Genomic DNA, 14,435 nt, shown 5'->3' with positions numbered 1-14,435 from the left:
CAGATGAGGCCGGGAGGGTTTTCTTCTGTGATTGTTGTCTGACCTTAGAATGGCCGTCATGACTCTGCGTCGTTGGGAAAGAGCTTGTCAGTCAGAATGTCCCTGTAAGGTCTACAGCTGTTATAATGAAATGTGGTGACTAGAAGTCCCATCAGAGGAATCCCCATCAGCTGTTGATTGGTAGTAAGGTATTATATTCCACTTGTTGCCATTGTTTTGTTGAAAACCACATGATCAAAAGTTGAATTACTTTGCAGACATTTTTGAATGTATATATTTATTTACAACACCTCTATGATACATTCCCACAGGAATCAGACCCAGGTCACTGGTTTAGGAGATAACGCTTTGGTATTAAATCGGTTTCATCACGTCGTTAAAAGCATCCCAGAATGCAGCAGGACACATTGTAAAACAGATGGCATCAAAGCCTTACAAAAGGACATCGTTTTGGAAGAGAGAGTGCAAAAAGATTGGTTATGGGAGAAAAAAAGCTTTGTTCCAAAATCTAAAACAGGAAATGCAGTCATTCAAACTGGACAGGCCAGTTACAGTCAACACACATACCTCAACATTGGGTTTGCATCCCTAATGGCACCCTATTCCCTACGTAGTAGTGCGCTACTTTAGACCAGGGCCCATTGGAACCCTATTCCCTACACAGTGCACTACTTTAGAGCAGGGCCCATTGGAACCCTATTCCCTACGTAGTGCACTACTTTAGAGCAGGGCCCATTGGGTAGTGCACTACTTTAGAGCAGGGCCCATTGGGTAGTGCACTACTTTAGAGCAGGGCCCTATGGAACCCTATTCCCTACACAGTGCACTACTTTAGAGCAGGGCCCATTGGAACCCTATTCCCTACGTAGTGCACTACTTTAGAGCAGGGCCCATTGGGTAGTGCACTACTTTAGAGCAGGGCCCTATGGAACCCTATTCCCTACACAGTGCACTACTTTAGAGCAGGGCCCATTGGAACCCTATTCCCTACGTAGTGCACTACTTTAGAGCAGGGCCCATTGGGTAGTGCCCTGTATAGGGAATGATGCCATTTGGGACACATTTAACAGGCTTCTCTGTTCCCTTTCTCTCATCATTGGTTTATTCCTCCGGAAGGAATAAGGGACACTTTTTGGTCAGCTGTTACTTGGTAACAATCTTTTTAAGTGTGTCAGAATGGTCACTATTATAATGTATTCTACTATTTAATAGGCTAAACTCAAAATACAAGGCAGCATATATGACAAAATGAAGCTAAATTAATTATATAACCCCTCCAAAAAAAAGCCAAGATCCTAAAAAGTCCACATCCTCACATTAAAACGACCCAGAAAATAAGATCCATGCAACAAAAACACACAACTAAAAGACAGGAAACCTTAAGATTCTTTCTGTACAGCTACTGCTGTACGATGGTTTAAATACACAGTCAGAATAATGTCATAAATATAGTGAGTTGTTGGTTCGTTTAAAAAAAGACAGATGCTCCCAGCGTGAATAGAATTAGACCCCAGGACAGTTTTAAAAACACCAGCAGAACAGTTCCACAGCCTCGTTCTCCATAGAATGGATGGTCTGACATGTCAGTAGTCACTGATATGGATGTTGGAGCCGTCAGTAGTCACTGATATGGATGTTGGAGCCGTCAGTAGTCCTTCCTGAATTGTTGACTGATTTCCTGGTCCGTCCCAAAAAGCCTATTTCCATTCTAGTGCACTACTGTTGGCCAGGGCCCATAATGCACTACTTTTAGCCAGGACCCACCGTGCTCTGGTCAACAGTAGAGCACTACAGAAGGAAACCCATCCATGGCACCAGCCAGCAGTCACGTCTCCTGGACTGGTCATTACATGGCACTGTAGGTAGCAGCAGTCAGAACCGGCCTCCGCTTCCCTTTGATCTTCAGAGATCCATAACGGGCCTGTTGGACAGAACGGATTAGACAACGATGTATTCATCATCATCAGACTGGTGTAACTCTGACCTAGTTAATATACGATAACAAGCATTACAGCCTCCTGAAACAGAACAGATCAGACTGGTATAACTCTGACCTAGTTAATATACGATAACAAGCATTACAGCCTCCTGAAACAGAACAGACCCTTTGCAAAGACTGAAGAATAAGACCCTTGTATAGAGACTGTAGAGGTGGTCACCAGTCTTTCCTCAGTCCAGATCACTTTCAGTGTCAAAACGCAAACAGAGATGACAGCACAGCATATTGTCTGGCCTAATACATTATCACAGCATAGTGGCTACATGCCTGGCCTAATACATTATCACAGCACAGTGGCTATATGCCTGGCCTTATACATTATCACAGCATAGTGGCTACATGCCTGGCCTAATACATTATCACAGCATAGTGGCTATATGCCTGGCCTAATACATTATCACAGCATAGTGGCTGTATGCCTGGTCTAATACATTATCACAGCATAATGGCTATATGCCTGGCCTAATACATTATCACAGCATAGTGGCTGTATGCCTGGTCTAATACATTATCACAGCATAGTGGCTATATGCCTGGCCTAATACATTATCACAGCATAATGGCTATATGCCTGGTCTATTTAATTATCACAGCATAGTGGCTATATGCCTGGCCTAATACATTATCACAGCATAGTGGCTGTATGCCTGGTCTAATACATTATCACAGCATAATGGCTATATGCCTGGCCTAATACATTATCACAGCATAATGGCTATATGCCTGGCCTAATACATTATCACAGCATAGTGGCTGTATGCCTGGCCTAATACATTATCACAGCATAGTGGCTATATGCCTGGCCTAATACATTATCACAGCATAATGGCTATATGCCTGGTCTATTTAATTATCACAGCATAGTGGCTATATGCCTGGTCTAATACATTATCACAGCATAGTGTCTGTATGCCTGGTCTAATACATTATCACAGCATAGTGGCTATATGCCTGGCCTAATACATTATCACAGCATAGTGGCTATATGCCTGGTCTAATACATTATCACAGCATAATGGCTATATGCCTGGTCTAATACATTATCACAGCATAGTGGCTATATGCCTGGCCTAATACATTATCACAGCATAGTGGCTATATGCCTGGTCTATTTAATTATCACAGCATAGTGGCTATATGCCTGGCCTAATACATTATCACAGCACAGTGGCTATATGCCTGGCCTAATACATTATCACAGCATAATGGCTATATGCCTGGCCTAATACATTATCACAGCATAATGGCTATATGCCTGGCCTAATACATTATCACAGCATAGTGGCTATATGCCTGGCCTAATACATTATCACAGCATAGTGGCTGTATGCCTGGTCTAATACATTATCACAGCATAGTGGCTATATGCCTGGCCTAATACATTATCACAGCATAATGGCTATATGCCTGGTCTATTTAATTATCACAGCATAGTGGCTATATGCCTGGCCTAATACATTATCACAGCATAGTGGCTGTATGCCTGGTCTAATACATTATCACAGCATAATGGCTATATGCCTGGCCTAATACATTATCACAGCATAATGGCTATATGCCTGGCCTAATACATTATCACAGCATAGTGGCTGTATGCCTGGTCTAATACATTATCACAGCATAGTGGCTATATGCCTGGCCTAATACATTATCACAGCATAATGGCTATATGCCTGGTCTATTTAATTATCACAGCATAGTGGCTATATGCCTGGTCTAATACATTATCACAGCATAGTGTCTGTATGCCTGGTCTAATACATTATCACAGCATAGTGGCTATATGCCTGGCCTAATACATTATCACAGCATAGTGGCTATATGCCTGGTCTAATACATTATCACAGCATAATGGCTATATGCCTGGTCTAGTACATTATCACAGCATAGTGGCTATATGCCTGGCCTAATACATTATCACAGCATAGTGGCTATATGCCTGGTCTATTTAATTATCACAGCATAGTGGCTATATGCCTGGCCTAATACATTATCACAGCATAGTGGCTGTATGCCTGGTCTAATACATTATCACAGCATAGTGGCTATATGCCTGGCCTGTCAGTATGGTTATTCTCAGACCATATATTTCAGAACCTGAGCTCTGATAACAGAAGAGACCAGTTGGTGTAGCTCTGATAACAGAAGAGACCAGTTGGTGTAGCTCTGATAACAGAAGAGACCAGTTGGTGTAGCTCTGATAACAGAAGAGACCAGTTGGTGTAGCTCTGATAACAGAAGAGACCAGTTGGTGTAGCTCTGATAACAGAAGAGACCAGTTGGTGTAGCTCTGATAACAGAAGAGACCAGTTGGTGTAGCTCTGATAACAGAAGAGACCAGTTGGTGTAGCTCTGATAACAGAAGAGACCAGTTGGTGTAGCTCTGATAACAGAAGAGACCAGTTGGTGTAGCTCTGATAACAGAAGAGACCAGTTGGTGTAGCTCTGATAACAGAAGAGACCAGTTGGTGTAGCACTCACAGCTGAGAATAAAGTGAAATAGTTTGATTATTTTAGGCATCTTCCTCGATATTCCCACTGTTGGCTTTTCAACACAAATATCTGGTGATCAACCGGTTGGTGACCACTGCATTAGAGAGATAGTATTTAACCTATCCAAACCAGAGGAGAGCAGCCGCAGAGGGTGTTGTATTCAGACAGACATCTTTACAGGGTGTTGTATTCAGACAGACATCTTTACAGTGTGTTGTATTCAGACAGACATCTTTACAGTGTGTTGTATTCAGACAGACATCTTTACAGTGTGTTGTATAGTGTGTTGTATTCAGACAGACATCTTTACAGTGTGTTGTATTCAGACAGACATCTTTACAGGGTGTTGTATTCAGACAGACATCTTTACAGGGTGTTGTATTCAGACAGACATCTTTACAGTGTGTTGTATTCAGACAGACATCTTTACAGTGTGTTGTATTCAGACAGACATCTTTACAGGGTGTTGTATTCAGACAGACATCTTTACAGCGTGTTGTATTCAGACAGACATCTTTACGGTGTGTTGTATTCAGACAGACATCTTTACAGTGTGTTGTATTCAGACAGACATCTTTACAGTGTGTTGTATTCAGACAGACATCTTTACAGTGTGTTGTATTCACAGACATCTTTACAGTGTGTTGTATTCAGATTTACATCTTTGCGGGCTTTACAGTGTGTTATATTCAGACTTACATCTTTGCGGGCTTTAGAGCGCACGATCTTGACACTCTGGGACCTCCTCAGACCTCTCTGGGTGACAGCCTCGTCCTCTGAGAAAAGTTGTTCCCCCTCCTCATCTGTCCTGTCCTCCTGATCATAGGCATAGTACTCTGGGGAGAAACGTCCCTATCAGTTAGACATGTCCCTATCAGTTAGACAGGGTACTCTGGGGAGACTTGTCCATATCAGTTAGACAGGGTACTCTGGGGAGACATGTCCATATTAGTTAGACAGGGTACTCTGGGGAGACAGGTCCCTATCAGTTAGACAAGGTACTCTGGGGAGACATGTCCATATCAGTTAGACATAGTACAACTAAACCAGAAGAAGGTTATCTTGGTCTTCTGACCAGACTCCTAGGTCGTGTCCTCATGGTAGAAGTGCTGAGTCCGAGGGGGGCTGACTGACATTCTGACTGGTGTGTTGGAGAGAGAGAGACAGGCTGCCTGGGGACGGAGCCAATCACTGGGGATGAATTCCACAGCTGAGGCCACAACAACCAACGGTGTTATCCCCTAACAGATTGCTATAACATACACTACATGACCTAAAGTATGTGTAAACTGTGCAGGACAGTCAAGTTCTTCCACACTGATCTCCACAAACCATTTCTGATTGGACCTCACTTTGTGCATGTGGGCATTGTCATGGTGAAACAGGAAATGGCCTTCCCCAAACTGTTGCCACAAAGTTGGAAGCACCGAATCATCTAGAATGTCATTGTATACTGTAGTGTTAATATTTCCCTTCACTGGAACTAAGGGGACTGAACCATGAAAAACAGCCCCAGACAATTATTCCTCCTCCACCAAACTTTACAGTTGGCACAATGCATTGGGGAAGGTAACGTTCTCCTGGCATCAGCCAAACCCGGGATTTGTCCGTCAGACAGCCAGTTGGTGAAACATGATTCATCACTCCAGAGAACAAGTTTCCACTGATCCACAGTCCAATGGTGGCGAGATTTACACCACTCCATCACCACTACTAGCTGACTGGGGATGTTCTGTAATATCATCACTGGGCTATGACCCCTACTAACTGACTGGGGCTGTTCTGTAATATCATCACTGGGCTACGACCCCTACTAACTGACTGGGGCTGTTCTGTAATATCATCACTGGGCTACGACCCCTACTAACTGACTGGGGCTGTTCTGTAATATCACTGGGCTACGACCCCTACTAACTGACTGGGGCTGTTCTGTAATATCATCACTGGGCTACGACCCCTACTAACTGACTGGGACTGTTCTGTAATATCATCACTGGGCTATGACCCCTACTAACTGACTGGGACTGTTCTGTTCTGCAATACCATCACTGGGCTATGATCCCTACTAACTGACTGGGGCTGTTCTGTAATATCATCACTGGGCTATGACCCCTACTAACTGACTGGGACTGTTCTGTTCTGCAATACCATCACTGGGCTATGACCCCTACTAACTGACTGGGGCTGTTCTGTAATATCATCACTGGGCTATGACCCCTACTAACTGACTGGGACTGTTCTGTTCTGCAATACCATCACTGGGCTATGACCCCTACTAACTGACTGGGGCTGTTCTGTAATATCATCACTGGGCTATGACCCCTACTAACTGACTGGGGCTGTTCTGTAATATCATCACTGGGCTATGACCCCTACTAACTGACTGGGGCTGTTCTGTTCCGTAATACCATCACTGGGCTATGACCCCTACTAACTGACTGGGGCTGTTCTGTAATATCACGACTGGGCTATGACCCCTACTAACTGACTGGGGCTGTTCTATAATATCATCACTGGGCTACGACCCCTACTAACTGACTGGGGCTGTTCTGTAATATCACGACTGGGCTATGACCCCTACTAACTGACTGGGGCTGTTCTGTAATATCACTGGGCTACGACCTCTACTAACTGACTGGGGCTGTTCTGTAATATCATCACTGGGCTATGACCCCTACTAACTGACTGGGACTGTTCTGTTCTGCAATACCATCACGGGGCTATGACCCCTACTAACTGACTGGGGCTGTTCTGTAATATCATCACTGAGCTATGACCCCTACTAACTGACTGGGGCTGTTCTGTAATATCATCACTGGGCTATGACCCCTACTAACTGACTGGGGCTGTTCTGTAATATCATCACTGGGCTATGACCCCTACTAACTGACTGGGGCTGTTCTGTTCTGTAATACCATCACTGGGCTATGACCCCTACTAACTGACTGGGGCTGTTCTGTTCTGTAATACCATCACTGGGCTACGACCCCTACTAACTGACTGGGGCTGTTCTGTAATATCATCACTGGGCTATGACCCCTACTAACTGACTGGGGCTGTTCTGTAATATCACTGGGCTATGACACCTACTAACTGACTGGGACTTATGTGTTGTGAGTCACAACAGCTGCCATTCTACCAGCCTCCACCAGGGGGCAGCAGTAACATAGTAACAGCCTCCAGTCCTCCTCTCCTTTGTTCCTGTAGTCACATCTGCTCTCCATTCTAGAAAGATCCTTGGGATCTGGAGCCACTATCAACTCTACAAGGCTGTTCATATTTGTTTGAGGATTTAAACTTTCTGCAACCTAAGAAATGTGTTTTTTATGCTAGCCTTCACACAGTCCAAGGCAAACTGGTATCAGATGAAGCTATTGAGCCCTATTGGTTGACAGCTGTTTTAGGAGAAATATCTAATTCTCCACATCAGATATAATTTTCCTAGTATGACAAAGGTGAGGAGCCCATTCCATTCATCCCACTAATGATCTATTTATCTGTCTTCTAGCATACCTCTGACTGGTCACGGCTGAGCTAGTCCAGTCCAGAACAGCCCAGAACAGTCCAGCCCAGAGCAGTCCAGCCCAGAGCATACTTGCGTGATGACGAGTAATGTGACTATCCCTCCCTGAGAACAGAACCAACCAACCCCTCCCTGTACTGATCCTCTGTCAACCTGAGTAGAACAGAACCAACCAACCCCTCCCTGTACTGATCCTCTGTCAACCTGAGTAGAACAGAACCAACCCCTTCCTGTACTGATCCTCTGTCAACCTGAGTAGAACAGAACCAACCCCTTCCTGTACTGATCCTCTGTCAACCTGAGGAGAACAGAACCAACCCCTCCCTGTACTGATCAACCTGAGTACTGAGTAGAACATAACCAAACCCTCCCTGTACTGATCCTCTGTCAACCTGAGGAGACACTACATAGGGAATAGGGTGCAGAATGGAACCACCACATCTGAGCTTGCAGCTGGTCACACTACATAGGGAATAGGGTGCACTACATAGGGAATAGGGTGCAGAACGGTTGTCTAGCAGTGATCAACAACCAATTCGAAAGAGCATGAAGAAGTTTGAAAATAATAGAAATGGGCAAATGTTGTACAATCCAGGTGTGCAAAGCTCTTAGAGACGAACAGCTGGAATCACTGCCAAAGCTCTTAGAGACGAACAGCTGGAATCACTGCCAAAGCTCTTAGAGACGAACAGCTGGAATCACTGCCAAAGCTCTTAGAGACGAACAGCTGGAATCACTGCCAAAGCTCTTAGAGACGAACAGCTGGAATCACTGCCAAAGCTCTTAGAGACGAACAGCTGGAATCACTGCCAAAGCTCTTAGAGACGAACAGCTGGAATCACTGCCAAAGCTCTTAGAGACGAACAGCTGGAATCACTGCCAAAGCTCTTAGAGACGAACAGCTGGAATCACTGCCAAAGCTCTTAGAGACGAACAGCTGGAATCACTGCCAACGCTCTTAGAGACGAACAGCTGGAATCACTGCCAACGCTCTTAGAGACGAACAGCTGGAATCACTGCCAACGCTCTTAGAGACGAACAGCTGGAATCACTGCCAAAGCTCTTAGAGACGAACAGCTGGAATCACTGCCAACGCTCTTAGAGACGAACAGCTGGAATCACTGCCAAAGCTCTTAGAGACGAACAGCTGGAATCACTGCCAACGCTCTTAGAGACGAACAGCTGGAATCACTGCCAACGCTCTTAGAGACGAACAGCTGGAATCACTGCCAAAGCTCTTAGAGACGAACAGCTGGAATCACTGCCAACGCTCTTAGAGACGAACAGCTGGAATCACTGCCAAAGCTCTTAGAGACGAACAGCTGGAATCACTGCCAACGCTCTTAGAGACGAACAGCTGGAATCACTGCCAAAGCTCTTAGAGACGAACAGCTGGAATCACTGCCAAAGCTCTTAGAGACGAACAGCTGGAATCACTGCCAAAGCTCTTAGAGACGAACAGCTGGAATCACTGCCAAAGCTCTTAGAGACGAACAGCTGGAATCACTGCCAACGCTCTTAGAGACGAACAGCTGGAATCACTGCCAAAGCTCTTAGAGACGAACAGCTGGAATCACTGCCAACGCTCTTAGAGACGAACAGCTGGAATCACTGCCAAAGCTCTTAATAAGAGACGAACAGCTGGAATCACTGCCAACGCTCTTAGAGACGAACAGCTGGAATCACTGCCAAAGCTCTTAGAGACGAACAGCTGGAATCACTGCCAACGCTCTTAGAGACGAACAGCTGGAATCACTGCCAACGCTCTTAGAGACGAACAGCTGGAATCACTGCCAAAGCGCTTAGAGACGAACAGCTGGAATCACTGCCAAAGCTCTTAAGAGACGAACAGCTGGAATCACTGCCAAAGCTCTTAGAGACGAACAGCTGGAATCACTGCCAAAGCTCTTAGAGACGAACAGCTGGAATCACTGCCAAAGCTCTTAGAGACGAACAGCTGGAATCACTGCCAAATCTCTTAGAGACGAACAGCTGGAATCACTGCCAAAGCTCTTAGAGACGAACAGCTGGAATCACTGCCAACGCTCTTAGAGACGAACAGCTGGAATCACTGCCAAAGCTCTTAGAGACGAACAGCTGGAATCACTGCCAAAGCTCTTAATAAGAGACGAACAGCTGGAATCACTGCCAACGCTCTTAGAGACGAACAGCTGGAATCACTGCCAACGCTCTTAGAGACGAACAGCTGGAATCACTGCCAAAGCTCTTAGAGACGAACAGCTGGAATCACTGCCAACGCTCTTAGAGACGAACAGCTGGAATCACTGCCAACGCTCTTAGAGACGAACAGCTGGAATCACTGCCAAAGCGCTTAGAGACGAACAGCTGGAATCACTGCCAAAGCTCTTAAGAGACGAACAGCTGGAATCACTGCCAAAGCTCTTAGAGACGAACAGCTGGAATCACTGCCAAAGCTCTTAGAGACGAACAGCTGGAATCACTGCCAAAGCTCTTAGAGACGAACAGCTGGAATCACTGCCAAATCTCTTAGAGACGAACAGCTGGAATCACTGCCAAAGCTCTTAGAGACGAACAGCTGGAATCACTGCCAACGCTCTTAGAGACGAACAGCTGGAATCACTGCCAAAGCTCTTAGAGACGAACAGCTGGAATCACTGCCAACGCTCTTAATAAGAGACGAACAGCTGGAATCACTGCCAACGCTCTTAGAGACGAACAGCTGGAATCACTGCCAAAGCTCTTAGAGACGAACAGCTGGAATCACTGCCAAAGCTCTTAGAGACGAACAGCTGGAATCACTGGCTCATAGGCACCCTACATCCTATAGAGGACACTGCTTTAGACCAGGGCTCACAGGGAGGGTTAACCCGCGTTACTCACAGTGAGGGTTAACCCGCGTTACTCACAGTGAGGGTTAACCCGCGTTACTCACAGGGAGGGTTAACCCGCGTTACTCACAGGGAGGGTTAACCCGCGTTACTCACAGGGAGGGTTAACCCGCGTTACTCACAGGGAGGGTTAACCCGCGTTACTCACAGGGAGGGTTAACCCGCGTTACTCACAGGGAGGGTTAACCCGCGTTACTCACAGGGAGGGTTAACCCGCGTTACTCACAGGGAGGGTTAACCCGCGTTACTCACAGGGAGGGTTAACCCGCGTTACTCACAGGGAGGGTTAACCCGCGTTACTCACAGGGAGGGTTAACCCGCGTTACTCACAGGGAGGGTTAACCCGCGTTACTCACAGGGAGGGTTAACCCGCGTTACTCACAGGGAGGGTTAACCCGCGTTACTCACAGGTAGGGTTAACCCGCGTTACTCACAGGGAGGGTTAACCCGCGTTACTCACAGGGAGGGTTAACCCGCGTTACTCACAGGGAGGGTTAACCCGCGTTACTCATAGGGAGGGTTAACCAGCATTACTCATAGGGAGGGTTAACACAGACCCAGCTATAGAGGATGTTTGAGGAAGGTGGAGACCAGAGTCTTACTGTGGTATAATTGGCTCCCTCTTCAGATCAATGATTAACAGACCAGTGGAAGGTACTAGGTGATGGGTTCATGTAAGGACCTGTGTGTGTGTGTGTGTGTGTGTGCGTGCGGGGGAGACATGTCCTACCTGTTCTGTCGGTCGAGTTTGCGGCGAGCGCCCTCCTGCTCACGGCAGGGTTGCCGGCATGGGCCGTATAGATCTGATTGGCTGCTGCGTCGTCGAGGGGTATCTGAGTCAGGTCGTGCATACTGAAGCTCCTCAGCTTCTCTGTGATCGCCCCCTGGCCCTACACACCCACACACACACACACAGTTAGTGTCACAACTGGATAACACTGTCCTCTAAACGCCTCCCCTCTCCTCATGACATCATGGCTCCAGTATCTTACTGTGCTCCGACAAAATACAGTAACAGGCTGATGGAGTGTTTGTGTTCTGACACAGTAACAGGCTGAGGGAGTGTTTGTGTTCTGACACAGTAACAGGCTGATGGAGTGTTTGTGTTCTGACACAGTAACAGGCTGAGGGAGTGTTTGTGTTCTGACACAGTAACAGGCTGAGGGAGTGTTTGTGTTCTGACACAGTAACAGGCTGAGGGAGTGTTTGTGTTCTGACACAGTAACAGGCTGATGGAGTGTTTGTGTTCTGACACAGTAACAGGCTGAGGGAGTGTTTGTGTTCTGACACAGTAACAGGCTGAGGGAGTGTTTGTGTTCTGACACAGTAACAGGCTGAGGGAGTGTTTGTGTTCTGACACAGTAACAGGCTGAGGGAGTGTTTGTGTTCTGACACAGTAACAGGCTGAGGGAGTGTTTGTGTCATTGTGTTCTGACACAGTAACAGGCTGAGGGAGTGTTTGTATTCTGACACAGTAACAGGCTGAGGGAGTGTTTGTGTTGTTGTGTTCTGACACAGTAACATGCTGAGGGAGTGTTTGTGTTCTGACACAGTAACAGGCTGAGGGAGTGTCTGTGTTCTGACACAGTAACAGGCTGAGGGAGTGTTTGTGTTCTGACACAGTAACAGGCTGAGGGAGTGTTTGTGTTCTGACACAGTAACATGCTGAGGGAGTGTTTGTGTTCTGACACAGTAACAGGCTGAGGGAGTGTTTGTGTTCTGACACAGTAACAGGCTGAGGGAGTGTTTGTGTTCTGACACAGTAACAGGCTGAGGGAGTGTTTGTGTTCTGACACAGTAACAGGCTGAGGGAGTGTTTGTGTCATTGTGTTCTGACACAGTAACAGGCTGAGGGAGTGTTTGTGTTGTTGTGTTCTGACACAGTAACATGCTGATGGAGTGTTTGTGTTCTGACACAGTAACAGGCTGAGGGAGTGTTTGTGTTCTGACACAGTAACAGGCTGAGGGAGTGTTTGTGTTCTGACACAGTAACAGGCTGAGGGAGTGTTTGTGTTCTGACACAGTAACAGGCTGAGGGAGTGTTTGTGTTCTGACACAGTAACATGCTGAGGGAGTGTTTGTGTTCTGACACAGTAACAGGCTGAGGGAGTGTTTGTGTTCTGACACAGTAACAGGCTGAGGGAGTGTTTGTGTCATTGTGTTCTGACACAGTAACAGGCTGAGGGAGTGTTTGTGTTCTGACACAGTAACAGGCTGAGGGAGTGTTTGTGTTCTGACACAGTAACAGGCTGAGGGAGTGTTTGTGTTCTGACACAGTAACAGGCTGAGGGAGTGTTTGTGTCATTGTGTTCTGACACAGTAACAGGCTGAGGGAGTGTTTGTGTTCTGACACAGTAACAGGCTGAGGGAGTGTTTGTGTTGTTGTGTTCTGACACAGTAACATGCTGATGGAGTGTTTGTGTTCTGACACAGTAACAGGCTGAGGGAGTGTTTGTGTTCTGACACAGTAACAGGCTGAGGGAGTGTTTGTGTTCTGACACAGTAACAGGCTGAGGGAGTGTTTGTGTTCTGACACAGTAACATGCTGAGGGAGTGTTTGTGTTCTGACACAGTAACAGGCTGAGGGAGTGTTTGTGTTCTGACACAGTAACAGGCTGAGGGAGTGTTTGTGTTCTGACACAGTAACAGGCTGAGGGAGTGTTTGTGTTCTGACACAGTAACAGGCTGAGGGAGTGTTTGTGTTGTTGTGTTCTGACACAGTAACAGGCTGAGGGAGTGTTTGTGTTGTTGTGTTCTGACACAGTAACAGGCTGAGGGAGTGTTTGTGTTCTGACACAGTAACAGGCTGAGGGAGTGTTTGTGTTCTGACACAGTAACAGGCGGAGGGAGTGTTTGTGTTCTGACACAGTAACAGGCGGAGGGAGTGTTTGTGTTCTGACACAGTAACAGGCGGAGGGAGTGTTTGTGTTGTTGTGTTCTGACACAGTAACATGCTGAGGGAGTGTTTGTGTTCTGACACAGTAACAGGCTGAGGGAGTGTTTGTGTTCTGATACAGTAACAGGCTGAGGGAGTGTTTGTGTTCTGACACAGTAACAGGCTGATGGAGTGTTTGTGTTCTGACACAGTAACATGCTGAGGGAGTGTTTGTGTTCTGACACAGTAACATGCTGAGGGAGTGTTTGTGTTGTTGTGTTCTGACAGACAGTAACAGGCTGAGGGAGTGTTTGTGTCATTGTGTTCTCACACAGTAACATGCTGAGGGAGTGTTTGTGTTGTGGTGTTCTGACAGACAGTAACAGGCTGAGGGAGTGTTTGTGTTGTGGTGTTCTGACAGACAGTAACAGGCTGAGGGAGTGTTTGTGTTGTGGTGTTCTGACAGACAGTAACAGGCTGAGGGAGTGTTTGTGTTGTGGTGTTCTGACAGACAGTAACATGCTGAGGGAGTGTTTGTGTTTGTGTAAAACTACTACATAAGTTAAATTCCTAGAATCTATTCACAGTGTTTATCATCGTGTTTTCAAACAGCTTATGACAACGCAGAACCTTTTCCATAACAGAACTGGGGAACAGACAGGATGTGTACTATCA

The 14,435-nt window shown here is 46.4% G+C and overlaps 1 protein-coding gene across 1 annotated transcript in view; it reads right to left on the bottom strand.

The window, feature by feature from the left end:
• Positions 1-258: 258 nt before the first annotated feature.
• The window catches only part of LOC109877713 (receptor expression-enhancing protein 3-like), a 41,112-nt gene continuing 26,935 nt past the window's right edge, over positions 259-14,435 (bottom strand). Inside the window, exons 6-8 of the mRNA XM_031813090.1 lie at positions 11,616-11,775; positions 5,192-5,328; positions 259-1,921 (exon numbers count right to left, since the gene is read on the bottom strand). Of these exons, the coding sequence (XP_031668950.1) occupies positions 1,847-1,921; positions 5,192-5,328; positions 11,616-11,775 (372 nt within the window). The 3' untranslated portion in view covers positions 259-1,846. The remainder of the gene's footprint in view (positions 1,922-5,191; positions 5,329-11,615; positions 11,776-14,435) is intronic.

Source organism: Oncorhynchus kisutch, unplaced genomic scaffold, assembly GCF_002021735.2.
Source record: "Oncorhynchus kisutch isolate 150728-3 unplaced genomic scaffold, Okis_V2 Okis04b-Okis11a_hom, whole genome shotgun sequence".
Taxonomy (NCBI): Eukaryota; Metazoa; Chordata; class Actinopteri; order Salmoniformes; family Salmonidae; genus Oncorhynchus; species Oncorhynchus kisutch.
Note: the sequence above shows the minus strand (reverse complement) of the source record. Positions and strands in the feature narration are given on the sequence as shown.